Source organism: Natrix helvetica (genome assembly GCF_964273705.1).
Source record: "Natrix helvetica genome assembly, chromosome: 1".
Lineage (NCBI taxonomy): Eukaryota > Metazoa > Chordata > Lepidosauria > Squamata > Natricidae > Natrix > Natrix helvetica.
In genome coordinates, this window is record NC_138548.1 from 158025510 (window position 1) to 158038129 (window position 12620).

General features: G+C 38.8%; 1 protein-coding gene across 1 annotated transcript in view; it reads right to left on the reverse strand.

The window, feature by feature from the left end:
- Positions 1-12270, reverse strand: part of LOC309384161 (prolyl endopeptidase FAP-like) — a 65164-nt gene extending 52894 nt beyond the window's left edge. The window contains exons 1-2 of the mRNA XM_081937367.1: positions 12103-12270; positions 11777-11861 (exon numbers count right to left, since the gene is read on the reverse strand). Coding sequence (XP_081793493.1) covers positions 11777-11861; positions 12103-12108 — 91 coding nt within the window. The 5' untranslated portion in view covers positions 12109-12270. The remainder of the gene's footprint in view (positions 1-11776; positions 11862-12102) is intronic.
- Between the last annotated feature and the right edge of the window lie 350 nt (positions 12271-12620).

Below are 12620 nucleotides of genomic sequence, written 5' to 3' on the forward strand. Positions count from 1 at the left end.
ACGCCAGAAAGGGGAAAAGTTAAATAGTCAAAATTAATCAGCAAGCCCACGTAACAGGAGAGATCCAGAGCGCCTTCAGAGAGGGTATTAAAACAATTGCCAGAGGTTTTTTTTTTCCAAAGGTGGTTTCAAAAGGCAGGTTTCATTTATAGATACAAAGATGAAGACGCCATCTTGGCTCCTCCTTTCGCAGGGAGAAGAACAAGGAGTTCCATAAAGTTTTTTCCTTTTAAGAAGACAGCTCAGCGATCACCTCTTGCAGCTGTGATATCAATCTTTCTCACATAGCTAGTACAAGTGGCAAGTCAGCCTCAGTACTTGCAATTCTTGTAGTTTTGCCATGATTGTCCTTGGTTTACTCAATCAAAATTGTAGAGTTTACATTGCTGTATTTAACTGATACAATGATGGCATATAGCAGTGATGGCGAACCTTTTGGGCACCGAGTGCCCAAACTCGGAACGCTTGTGCGTGTGTGCACGCATACATGCCAGAGTCTCAGAAACCTGAAGACCAGCTGGTCCTCGGGTTTCTGGGGCTCTGGCACCCATGAAGATCAGCTGGCCAGCATGCGTGCATGCGCTGGAAACCAGAAGAGCAGCTGGCAATGGTGCACGTGCCCACAGAGCGGGCTCTGCGTGCCACCGCTGGCATATGTGTCATAGGTTTGCCATCATGGACATATAGCTATGATTTGGAGTCCCTCATTTTCACTTCTTTGCAAAAAAAAAACAACCATGAGTCATTTTCATAAAGAAGCAAACTCTTGTTAGGGTTGGGGGTGGGAGTGGAGGGTAAACATTGGACAGTGAGCCTCTAACCTAGTTTCAGAAAGATGCCTGTTTAATTTGAAATTAACCAGACTAAATACGCAAAGCAGTAATCCATCAAGAACACTAAGAAACTGTCTATTAGGAAACAGATTCTGAAATTTTTACAATTTCCTGCCATAAATCATGCAATTTGATACATCAGCCATTACACTAAGGAAAATGGTCATAAATTAGACTCACATTCTCTTTCAATGCTCATGTGAGTCAGTCTTTATATATATATATATATATATATATATATATATATATATATATATGTGTGTGTGTGTGTGTGTGTGTGTGTGTGTGTGTGTGTGTGTGTGTGTGTGTGTGTGTGTGTGTGTGTGTGTTGTATTTGTACTGATAAATAAATAAAGGGAGACTATACACACACACACACACACACACACACACACATATATATATAAGCTCCGAATAATTTATTGACCTGCATACATTCCTGTTTTATGCTTATTTGTGGGAATTTCTGTTCCTTGCCCCTCATGTGACAGATGATTCAGATAGCTTAGGAAATTCATCATGTTCACAAAAAACCAAAGAGACCAGTGGTTCGGAAGACAAAACATAAAGGGACCACGTACAGCTTGATGCAACTGTACCGTATATGGATGGTGCAACTGCACACGTACACTCAGACACATCCGTCATGCTATTCCTTTTCAGTAAGCAATATTATGCAGAGCTTGGAGAAGCAGTGGGAGAAATAGCCAGCCAAAGAAATTAAAGGCATGGTATAAGAAAAAGAATGGGAAATATAGTTTAAACTACTTTACACCAATACATTTCATAATTTGTACTTCTCCAGTCTTTTCTATCCTTGCAAACTTTCAGTGATTTTCCCCCACCTCCATACAAGGTTTCGCACATTGTTTGTTTTTTAAACTTCACAGCTTTCTATTTTTTAAGACCTCATCACCTCTCAACCATGACTTCCCGTTTTCCTCTTCCTCTCAACCTGTTCATTCTTCCTCCACGTATTTGTTTTATAATTTGATCAAATTAAAAAACAAATAGGAATAATTTTGTTGTATTTATTTTGTTTTATTTATAATGGCACATGACAAACTACTGTTAAAACTAAACTCTTATGGCATTTCCGGATCCCTACATAAGGGGATAGCTGCATTCCTATCAAACAGGCAACAAATAGTCAAAATAGGGAGAGCCCTATCAAACCCTGCACCAGTTAACAGCGGTGTCCCCCAAGGCAGAGTCTTAGGACCCACGCTCTTTATACTTTACATAAATGACCTTTGTGATCATCTCAAAAGCAGCTCCATCCTCTTCGTTGATGACGTAAAACTATTCAACACCAACAACAATGCTGTTGCCCTTCAAAATGACATTGACTGTGTGTCTGAATGGTCAAACAATTGGCAACTCCAAATCTCAACCAACAAATGCTCTGTCTTACACATTGACAAAAAAAAAAATCAGAACATCAAATACAAGCTAGGCAGATATGACCTTGTAGATGACCCCACTCCATCAAGGAGTACTCCTCTCACCTCTCACTGTAACAGCATTGCCAAAAAGCCATTAAGACTTGTTAACCTAAACTTGTGAAGCTTCTTCTCCGGTAATATTGTACTGCAAACTAGGGCATACAAACATTTGCTAGACCAATTCTCAAATACAGCTTGTCTGAATCCACACTGTATATCAGACATTAACACAATTGAGCAAGCCCAGACTTATTTCACAAGGAGAGTACTGCACTCCTCTGCTCACAACAGAATCCCTTATGCCACCAGGCTTGAAATTTTGGGCTTGGACAACCTAGAACTATGCCACCTACGGTCTGACCTAAGTGTAGCACACAAAATTATCCACTACAATGTCTTACCAGTCAATGACTACTTCAGCTTCAACCTCGATAATATACGGGCAAACAATAGATACAAACTCACGATAAACCGCTCCAAACTCAATTGCAGGAAATACGACTTCAGCAACAGAGTGGTCAATGCCTGGAATGCACTACTTGATTATGTTGTTACATCCTCAAACCCCCGTAGCTTTAACCTTAAACTGTCTGCTGTTGACCTCACCCCATTCCTAAGAGGTCCATAAAGGGGGCGTGCATAAGCGCACCAGCATGCCTAACGTCCCCATTTTACTATCCCCATTTATTTGTACCCATTTCCTGCGTTCTTATTCATGTTTATTCCCATTCCTGTTATCTTTTACATGAGTGACAAACTAAATAAATAAAATTTTGTTTTATAATTTTAAAACAAATTTGTTTTAATATTTTAAAAAAACCAAATTTGAACAACTATCAAATTATAAAACAAATGTATTCAAACAAAAACAAATAGGAGAGCCAATCAAATATGACTAATCACCTCAAATGTATTCAAAGAAAAATATATATGACCAAGCACCTGAAGTTATCTCTATCTCTAAGCACTCCTGAATTTATTCATATTCATTCACGCACCACCAATTTATTCTAGACGCTGCTTTTTCTTATTTTACGCACAAACTTCTTCAATTTCCCATTTTCATGGCCTTTAACTTACTTTTGTTTCTCCTAGCAAATGTGATTCTCACTTCTATATAAAAAGGTGGTACATTATTATGCATAGCTAATTTTGCTTCTTTTGAAAAGGATTCAGTTCTTGAAACAAACCATAAACTAACTTTCTATAAGCATTTACCTATCCTACAATATTCTTATTCATTTCCCCATCTTTATTTTAAAAGTTCACCCAACGTTTTTGGGCATGCTGCAATATTATTCTTTTCACTAATTTCCAAAGCAGCTTTCACATCCTTCTTTTCTATATCCACTTCCCATTTGTTCTGTTGGAAAAATTATCTTCTCCTATACATTTGTCATATAGAATTCATATGACATCTCATGGCTGTGTGCTGACACTTCCTGTAGATCAGAAGCAAAGCGGAACAAACAGGTGATTTCCCCCTCCCACCCCAGGTTTTGTGGAGCTCTCTTCTCTTGCTCTTATTTCTTCCTAAAAACAGGCAATTGATCACAAACCGGGCTCTTATGGGCTCTCGCCATTATTCTTAATGTCCCTAGGCATTAAGCAAAGCAAGTAGTAATTAATAGAATGAAGGACATGGAGTTCCAAGAAGAACTAAATAGTTGCCTCTCCACAGTAGGGACAGAATCAAACAGGGTGTGTGGGAATCGGCAAGATATCTAAATGACATGATCTTCCCAAAACAAAGAATAGCTTTCTTCAGAGCCAGATTTAACATTCTTCCTTCAGCGTTCCTCCAGGGAAGGTATAAGAGAACATCTATGGCAGAACGGGTTTGTATATGTGGTAAAGGAGAAGTGGAAGATAATTAACATGTTCTATTACACTGCTAGCTATACAGAGCTTGTAGCTCTGCACATATTCTCCCCTTATGAAAGATTGCCAGGGAAGGCAGACAATTTTTATCTAGGCTTTCTCCTCCAGGACATTAACCCGGTTACCACGTATGCAGTGGCAAAGTTCTGTGCTGCTGCAATGTCCATAAGAAAAAAATTGGCTGTAGAAGTATAGTTGTCATCTTGTACCAATTATCTGGACATATCTCTAACAATCTTTGCACCATTGTATTTATTCCTATACTTAATAGCGTTGCACCCAGGTAAACCAGGGAGTGACCCAAACAATCTGAGAACACGTATGTTATTTTCCACTTTTATTGTCAATACTTTTTAATTATATCTTAATGTCAGTACTTTTTAACCTATTGTAAAAACTAATGTGTATTGCTGGTCTTTGACCGTATTAAAGATTTACTTACTTACTTCCTGAAAAAGTACAATTCAAATGTAAGAGGCCTTGAACATGGGCAAATCCCAGTTGAATTTGTACTGCCATATGCTGCAAATCTAAAAAAGTTTTGGAGTGGCAAAGCTCATTAGATCCTTGATTAATATCCTGCCTTTATAGATCATGAAGCAATTGAGACTGCCAACAGCTATTATAAAACAGGATATTCCAGGAGGGATAAGGTTTTTTTAAAAGCCAAGATGGCAACCATGATTACACAATCAAAACCCTGCCCCTCCTTTTTTAAAACATGTATTGCATGTGTGTGATGATTGTAAAAAGGGTAGGTTTCTGTTGTGACCGAGCAGGATCCTTTGCAGCTGCTGAGCGACTCAGATAGCGATGAACCCTATGAGTCGGCTATGGAGGAGGTGGAGGACCCTGGGCAGGGTTCAGATGCAGAGCAGGGACCAGAGAGGCTGGTTGGCCACCAGGAGGCTCCTGGGGCATGGAGCAGTGGGGAAGATCAAAGGGGGTTTGTCTCCGATGCAAGATTAAGAAGGGCGGAGCAACGAAGGCAACAGCTGCTCCGGAGACAAGCTCCTAAGAGATAATGAAGCTCAGGTGGTTGTGGCGTGGCCCTCCCAAGAGCGTATATAAGAATAGACATTGGGAGGAGGTTTTCGCAGGACACAACCATTCATATTAATCTGGAGAACTCTTTGTCTGATCTGCCTTGTGTGTCTGTTTGTAACCAGCTCGAGAAGCTCTTGTTTGTATCTGTTGGAGTCTGGGTTGCTGCCAACATCTTGTCTGTGAGTCATGTTTGGGCTTTCAGCCAGCAAGATTAGAGGACTGTCAATAAAGTGTTGCAGACAGCTAAACCTGTGTCGGCGTTCATTACCGGACTGGGGGGGGGGGGGTCAGAACAGGTTTCTATTATGTGGCTGCAGCCAGCATCTTGACTTTGTGACCCCACACTCTGGGGGCACCTGTCACTGGTGCTTGTTTTATTATTATTTTTTTACTCTGAATGTATATTATTCTCTTTTGGAATTAAATTAGGGCTTCTTCCCAAACATAACGTAAGGTGAGCTTATGGTATCCATAGTTCCACTTAATATAGATCTAAACTTCTATAGCCTCTGTACTCTCTACAATCTCTTTTAACTATTAGCTCCTTCACACCTTTCTGGTTTGATGACTGTTGCCCTTTGCAATACGAAAACATCTTTATTTTAACAGGTGTGTCAAGAATATCTATGTTTTATAAATGGCAATGCTTTGGATTCTTCCTCCTGAAATAAATAACTATTAGTTACTATAGAATAAACATGTCACTTCCACTGTTGACACAGCTCCTCACCAGCACTAATGCAGAAGAAAACTGTCAAGACAAATAAACACAAAAGGGAATATAGGTACACTATCATATCAAAACAGATGGCCTGCACCTTATAAGAACTGGGAAGAATATATTCGGAAAATGGATGGCTCAACTTATCCGAAGGCTTTAAACTAAAATTGAGGGTGGAAGATGACCAATCTTTAGGAACATTAAGACCTAATTCCAAGCAAAAAACTCTACACAACCAATCAAACCAGGAGGTAGGGAAAGAAGGGAAGGAAGAAAAATTCAGAGGCAAAGTAGGAGATATAGGAAAGCATACCTAAGGTCAGCTATAAAGGACTCAGATGTCTTGAGTCCTTTATGGACTCAAAGGGAGTGTTATGGACTAACACTCAAAGTTTAGGGAACAAACATGGTGAATTTGAAGTACTGCTACACGGGAGCAGATATGATATAGTTGACATTACTGAAATTTGGTGGGATGAAAGCAGAAGAAATATTTTGCTAAACAGTTAATAAATGTGTGTAGGAAAGACACCACAGTAGTAATGGGAAACTTTAACTTCCCTGACATCAACTGGGAGACAAACTATGCATCAAGTGGGAAATTGAACAAATCCCTTACCAACCTAGCTGACAACTTTGTCATCCAAAAGGTAAGAGGAGGGAACTAGAGGGACAGCTATAATGGACCTAATTCTTACTAACAGAGAAGAAGAGATAAAGGGGATTGAAATTGCAGGAACATTGGGGTGGGGGGAGAGTGTTCATGTCATATTACAATTCAATATAATGCAGATACAAGCATATTGGAGATTGTCAATATAAGACACATAGAACATAATCAAACCAGTGTCTTAAACTTTAAAAGAGCTGATTTTAATAATCTCAGAGAGAGCTTGGGAAAGATCCCGTGGATGAAAATCTTAAAGGGGAAAAACAACTCAAAAAGCTTGGAAAACTCTGAAAAATATGATTATAAAAGCCCAGTCCAGGTCAATACCACTGAAAAGAAAAACAGGAAATCAGAAATCAGCATGGTTACACCAAGATTCCCTGACAAACTGAACAAGAAAACAGATACTCACAAAAAATGAAAAGAGGGACACATAACTGAAGCCAACCAACAAAGAGCCTGAACCTGCAAAGATGAAATCAGGAAAGCTAAGGCTCAGAACAAAGTAAGACTTGCAACAAATGTGAAAAATAATGAAAAAAGTTTCTTTCAACACATAAAAAACAAAAAAAGTCAAGGAAACAATCAGTCCGCTAATGGGAGAAGATCCCAACGAAATAATAGGCACTGGAGAGAACTGCTTAATTCATTTTTTGCATGTGTCTTCACCCAAAATGAAAACACAACTCAACTTAACAAAAACGGAACTGTAAAAGAAAGACTAAGAATACAAATTAAAATAACCAAGAAAAAGATAAGGGAACACCTATATTCTCTAGATGGATTCAAATCAGAGTCAAAGGAACTGGCAGATGTGATTTTGGAACCATTGAACCATATTTTTCAAAGTTCCTGGAACACCAGGGAACTACCTGAAGACTGGAAAAAAGACTGGAAGGTGGTCCCCATCTTCAAAAAAAAAGTGGGGGGGGGGGGGCAGATCCAGGAAATTACAGACCAATCAGCCTGTCATCAATACCTGGAAAGATACTGAAAAAGATAATCAATCAACAAATCTGCAAACACCTAGAAGCAAGCAAAGTCATAACCAAAAACAGATCATGCCAAACAAATCTTATTTCATTTTTTGACAAAGTTACTAAATTAGTGGACCAGCAAAATGCTGTGGACATAGCATACCTGAATTTCAGTAAAGCATTTGACAAAGTAGATCATAATGTACTTCTTGGCAAGCTAGAAAAATGTGGGACAGACAGCACCAACACAAGATGGATTTGTAACTGGCTGAGAAACCATACTCAACATGTAGTCATTAATGGAACTACATCTACATGGAGGGACGCAAGCAATGGGATACCCCAAGTTTCCATTTTAGGTCCAATACTCTTCAATATCTTACTAAATGATCTAAATAAAGGAATAGAAGGGGAACACATCAAACTTTCAGCTGATACTAAACTGGCAGAAATAGCCAACACTCCAGAAGATAGGCTTAAGGTATAAATAGATCTCAACAGACTAGAAAACTGGGCCCTATCTAACAAAATGAAATTCAATTTAGAGAAAGGTAAGGTTTTACATTTAGGCAAGAAAAACCAAATGTGCAGATATAAAATAGCTCAACAGTAGTAATTGTGAGAGGGATCTTGGAGTCCTACTGGACAGTCACTTAAATGTGAGCCAACAGTGTGCTATAGCAGCCCAAAAGCCACGCCACTTTAGGCTACATTAGTAGAGGGACAGAATCAACATCATGTGAAGTATTGGTACTGCTTTATAAAGCCTTGGGAAAACCACATTTGGAATATTGTATCCAGTTTTGTTTACCACAATATAAATAAAGATGTTGAGAAGAGCAACAAAGATGATTATGGGTCTGGAAGCTAAAACATGAAGAAGAGTTGCAGGAAATTGGTATGTCAAGTCTACTGAAAAGAAGGACCAGGGGACACATGATAGCAGTGTTTCAATATTTGAAGGACTGCCACAGAGAAGAGGGGGTCAACCTATTTTCCAAAGCACCAGAGGGAAGACAAGAAACAATGTATGGAAACTAATCAAGGAGAGAAGCAACCTAGAACTAAGGAGGAATTTCCTAACTTAGTCTTCCTTTTTACTAGACTAGACATATCCAATTAACCAGTGGAAGGGTTTGCCTTCAGAAGTAGTGGGGGCTCCAACACTGGAGGTTTTTAAGAAGAGACTGGACAGCCATTTGTCTGAAGTGGTATGGGGTCTTGAGCCGGGGATTGGACTAGAAGACCTCCAAGGTCCCTTCCAACTCTGTTATTCTATGTTCTGTGTTCAAATACTGAGCTGGCAGGAAATGTAGAAGATGAAGGTTTTTAAAAAAACTACTTCCCCCAGTAGAAGTCCAGTGACTTTAAAAAAATAAAATTGAAAGCTTATATAGTACATTTGGTGTTTGTTTGTTTTTAAAAAGACATTTCCATTGCATGAAATTATGGATTTGTTATCAGTTCTTCATTTGCTGTAAATACTCCATACAAAGAAATTCCCTCATTAATTATGTGTTCATATAACATCTTTAAACGTAAAACATCTTCTGTTAATTGCATGTTTTGTATTAACCTTTAATCAAGGTTGTGTGACTTGTCTATGCAGTCTTCCGCAATTCTAAGAAATATCTATTCAAGTAAGGATTGTGCTCATTACTTGAAATTATTTTGTTTTGCTGTAACCTAAATCCATCCTAGGCAAAAGGTGAGTATTTCTGCTATCCATTGACCTAGCTCTTATGTCAGACAGATGTCATGTAAATTGCATGTTTACAATATGTTCTATATTGAAAACAAACTGTATAGTAACACAGCGAAGAAATTGTGATGATTTTGGCAGCAACCTCTAGTATCTACCATAGTACTGTGGACCATGCCTGAGTCTTGAAACTAGATCTGTTTACTATCACTCAGTTTTATTTGTCAAAAAAAGACCAGCTTGGCTAAGAAAAGCTTTACATTGGCTTACGTTTTTGTAAACTTCAGTTAGAACAGCCTTCCCCTAACTGGGGCTCTGCAGATGAACGGAAATGATAAACTCCTGAATTTCCTGCCACTATGTCAGTGGGACTAATTGGCCCAGCATAACTAAAGGAAAAAAGCTAAATCAAAACCGCTTGACTTGGTCCTCCGTTCTACTTCCTCATTCTCTACGTTTCGTATCAATGAAAGAAGAGGCTGTAAAAACATGTATTTTCAACATGCTCAGATGTTACCTTTGTCTTCTCGTATCACGAGTTCCAGGGTTAAACAATGGGAGATTCAAAAAAGATTCAAGTCCTAAAACCACTGATGAGAGTCAATCATTTTTAGTTGTAGCCACTACAGGATTGAAATATTAGCATTTTACAACAGTCTGCAATTAACAGAAAGAGACAGCATGCACAATTGTTAACACTTAAATACTTCTTAGCTCAGTTTCAGCAAAGAAATATGTAGTGAGTTGGCAGATGGGCTTTGCATGCCTGCCAAAGGTTCCAGATTCCAGAGTCATCACTTAAGGGTTTAACCCGTGGAGCCTCTTGGCCATGAGAAAAGATTAACCAGACTCTGATAGAACTGTTCAAAGTAGCACTTAATGCTTCTTCTCAGACAACATTAATTTCACTCAAACAGACACCAGGACAGCAGAGGAGGTTTAAATCTCTATATTATATATAGGGGGACATGATGGCTCAGTGGCTAAGACACTGAGCTTGTCGATCAGAAAGGTCGCCAGTTTGGCGGTTCGAATCCCTAGCGCCAGGTAACGCAGTGAACTCCCGTTTCTTGTCTCAGCTTCTGCCAACCTAGCAGTTCGAAAGCATGTAAAAATGCAAGTAGAAAAATAGGAACCACCTTTGGTGGGAAGGTAACAGCGTTCCGTGCACCTTTGGCATTTAGTCATGCCAGCCACATGACCACAGAGACAGCACTGGCTCTTTGGCTTTGAAATGGAGATGAGCACCACCCCCTAGAGTCAGGAACAAATAGCACATATGTATGAGACGAACCTTTACCTTTATTATATATAAATATAGAACTATCAGAAGAGGGTAATTCCCCCTACTACAGACTGCATACTGCTTATAACAATATAGCATAATTTTAAATAGTAGGCAAAGGCATCTGTTTATGGGTGTGTATGTACATGCATCCTTCCTTAGTAAGTTGTTCTAACTTTCATTTTTAAGGCTCTCTAGTCTTCATGGGAGAAATGAACTGTTTTCTGAACTTTTTAAAAAGAGGGATGATCCCAGGTACCCAACGATTTGGCTCGGATCTGTACGAGGAAGGCAACCTGAGGTGTATGTGAAGTAAAACGATAGGTAAGAAAGGCAAGCCATATTAACACTCTAGAACTTGCATATTACAGGTAGTTCTCGACTTGCAATTCTTTGTATAGCCACCATTCGGAGTTACAACAGCACTGAAAAAAGTGACCTATGACCATTTTCCCACTTAACGACCCTTGCAGCATCCCCATGATCAAAATTCAGATGCTTGGCAACTGGTTGATATATATGATGGTTTTAGCATCCCGGGGTCACCGTTTGTAATCTCCTGCCAAGCAAAGCCAAAGGACAGCCATGTTCACTTGAGAAACCTATTACTAACTTAACAACTGCAATGATTCAATGTAATATTTAAGAACTGTGGGAGGTGGTGAAATGGGCCCAAACTTACTTAACAACTTAGCAACAGAAGTCTGGGGCTCAACTGTGCTTGTAAGTCGAGGACTACTTATAAAGCAGATATACTGTGCCCCACCGAAAACAATGCACGAAACAAAGCTGTTTACAACAGAGTTTGCAACTTGGCTGAAAGACTTTGGCTTCCCTGCACTTCAAAGTAAATGCAGATAAATATATCATTTGAAAAAATCCTATGCATTGATAGCTCCAAATATTTCTCTTTTACTTGGATACAGACATGTCTGTCCAGTATTTTTAAATTTCATCAGAGCAACAATTTTGCAGAGATACCAACGTCTGCATAAATACCACTAAATGCAGTAGCTGCAGCTTAAAGGGGAGGGAAATGAGGTTTTGTGTGTGTACAAATGCTGTCCAAATTTGGATGTTGGTAAAATAGGTTATCATACACACATCCTAAATTCCGTTAAAGAAAATTCTCTGCAAATACTTCTAATGATGCAAAATGAAGAAACTATTTGTCTCCTCACCCCACCCCACCCCACCCCTCCAAAGTTAACATACCTTTTGCAGGAATTAACACAATGCACAGAATTAACAAGGAGAGCAAAAGGCAGGAGATCACTGCAACTAGGATTTTCAGCTGAACCTGTAGGAAAGAAACGAGCCCAAATTTTCACATCGTTCATTCGCTTCCTCCTATGGTTACTGCATTTCTGCAACAATTTCAGTTAAGTGCTGCCAACTACAGAAATCTTGAAGTTTGCTTTCAACTTTTCTGTCCTTGCTTGAGCAGGCTTATGCATCAAGCATTTCTCCACAGCGGAGCACCAGACACAGTTTAAATTGCCCAGATTCCAATACTCAAGTTTTCTTTTTGTTTTACAGACCTTCATGCTTCTTGTTGTCTCAAAAAGTCCTAGTGCTTCTTCCTGTTCTGAATGTTGGTCACTAACTTTCCCAAAGCAGTTTAGAAAGCAGCTGCAGCTGCAGTCCAAATAGGAGACTGAGGGTTTTTTTAAAAATGTGTTTTAATAAGCCATGCCAAATTTCAAAGGTTTTCCATACAATTGGAAACAGATTTTTAAGGGCGTTCTAAACCCCGCAATGAACTGTGGGTGGCTGCAAAGGGTCTGTGTCATAACTCAAATCCGCTTACACAAAGATTTACTGAATTTTATGACTCAGCAACAACTTTAGCATGTACTACTTACAGCATGTTTTGGAAATATGGAAGATAAGATTTAAATTAAGATCCATTCATAGTACAATGACAAAGAACATCCATTTTATCTGTTTTATTTAGCTTTTTATTTTTTATTTATTTTATTTAGCTGACATATTAAAAATACAGTGGAATATGTCTTTTTTTTTTTAAACAAAATTTTTATTGGTTTTAGGAAAAATA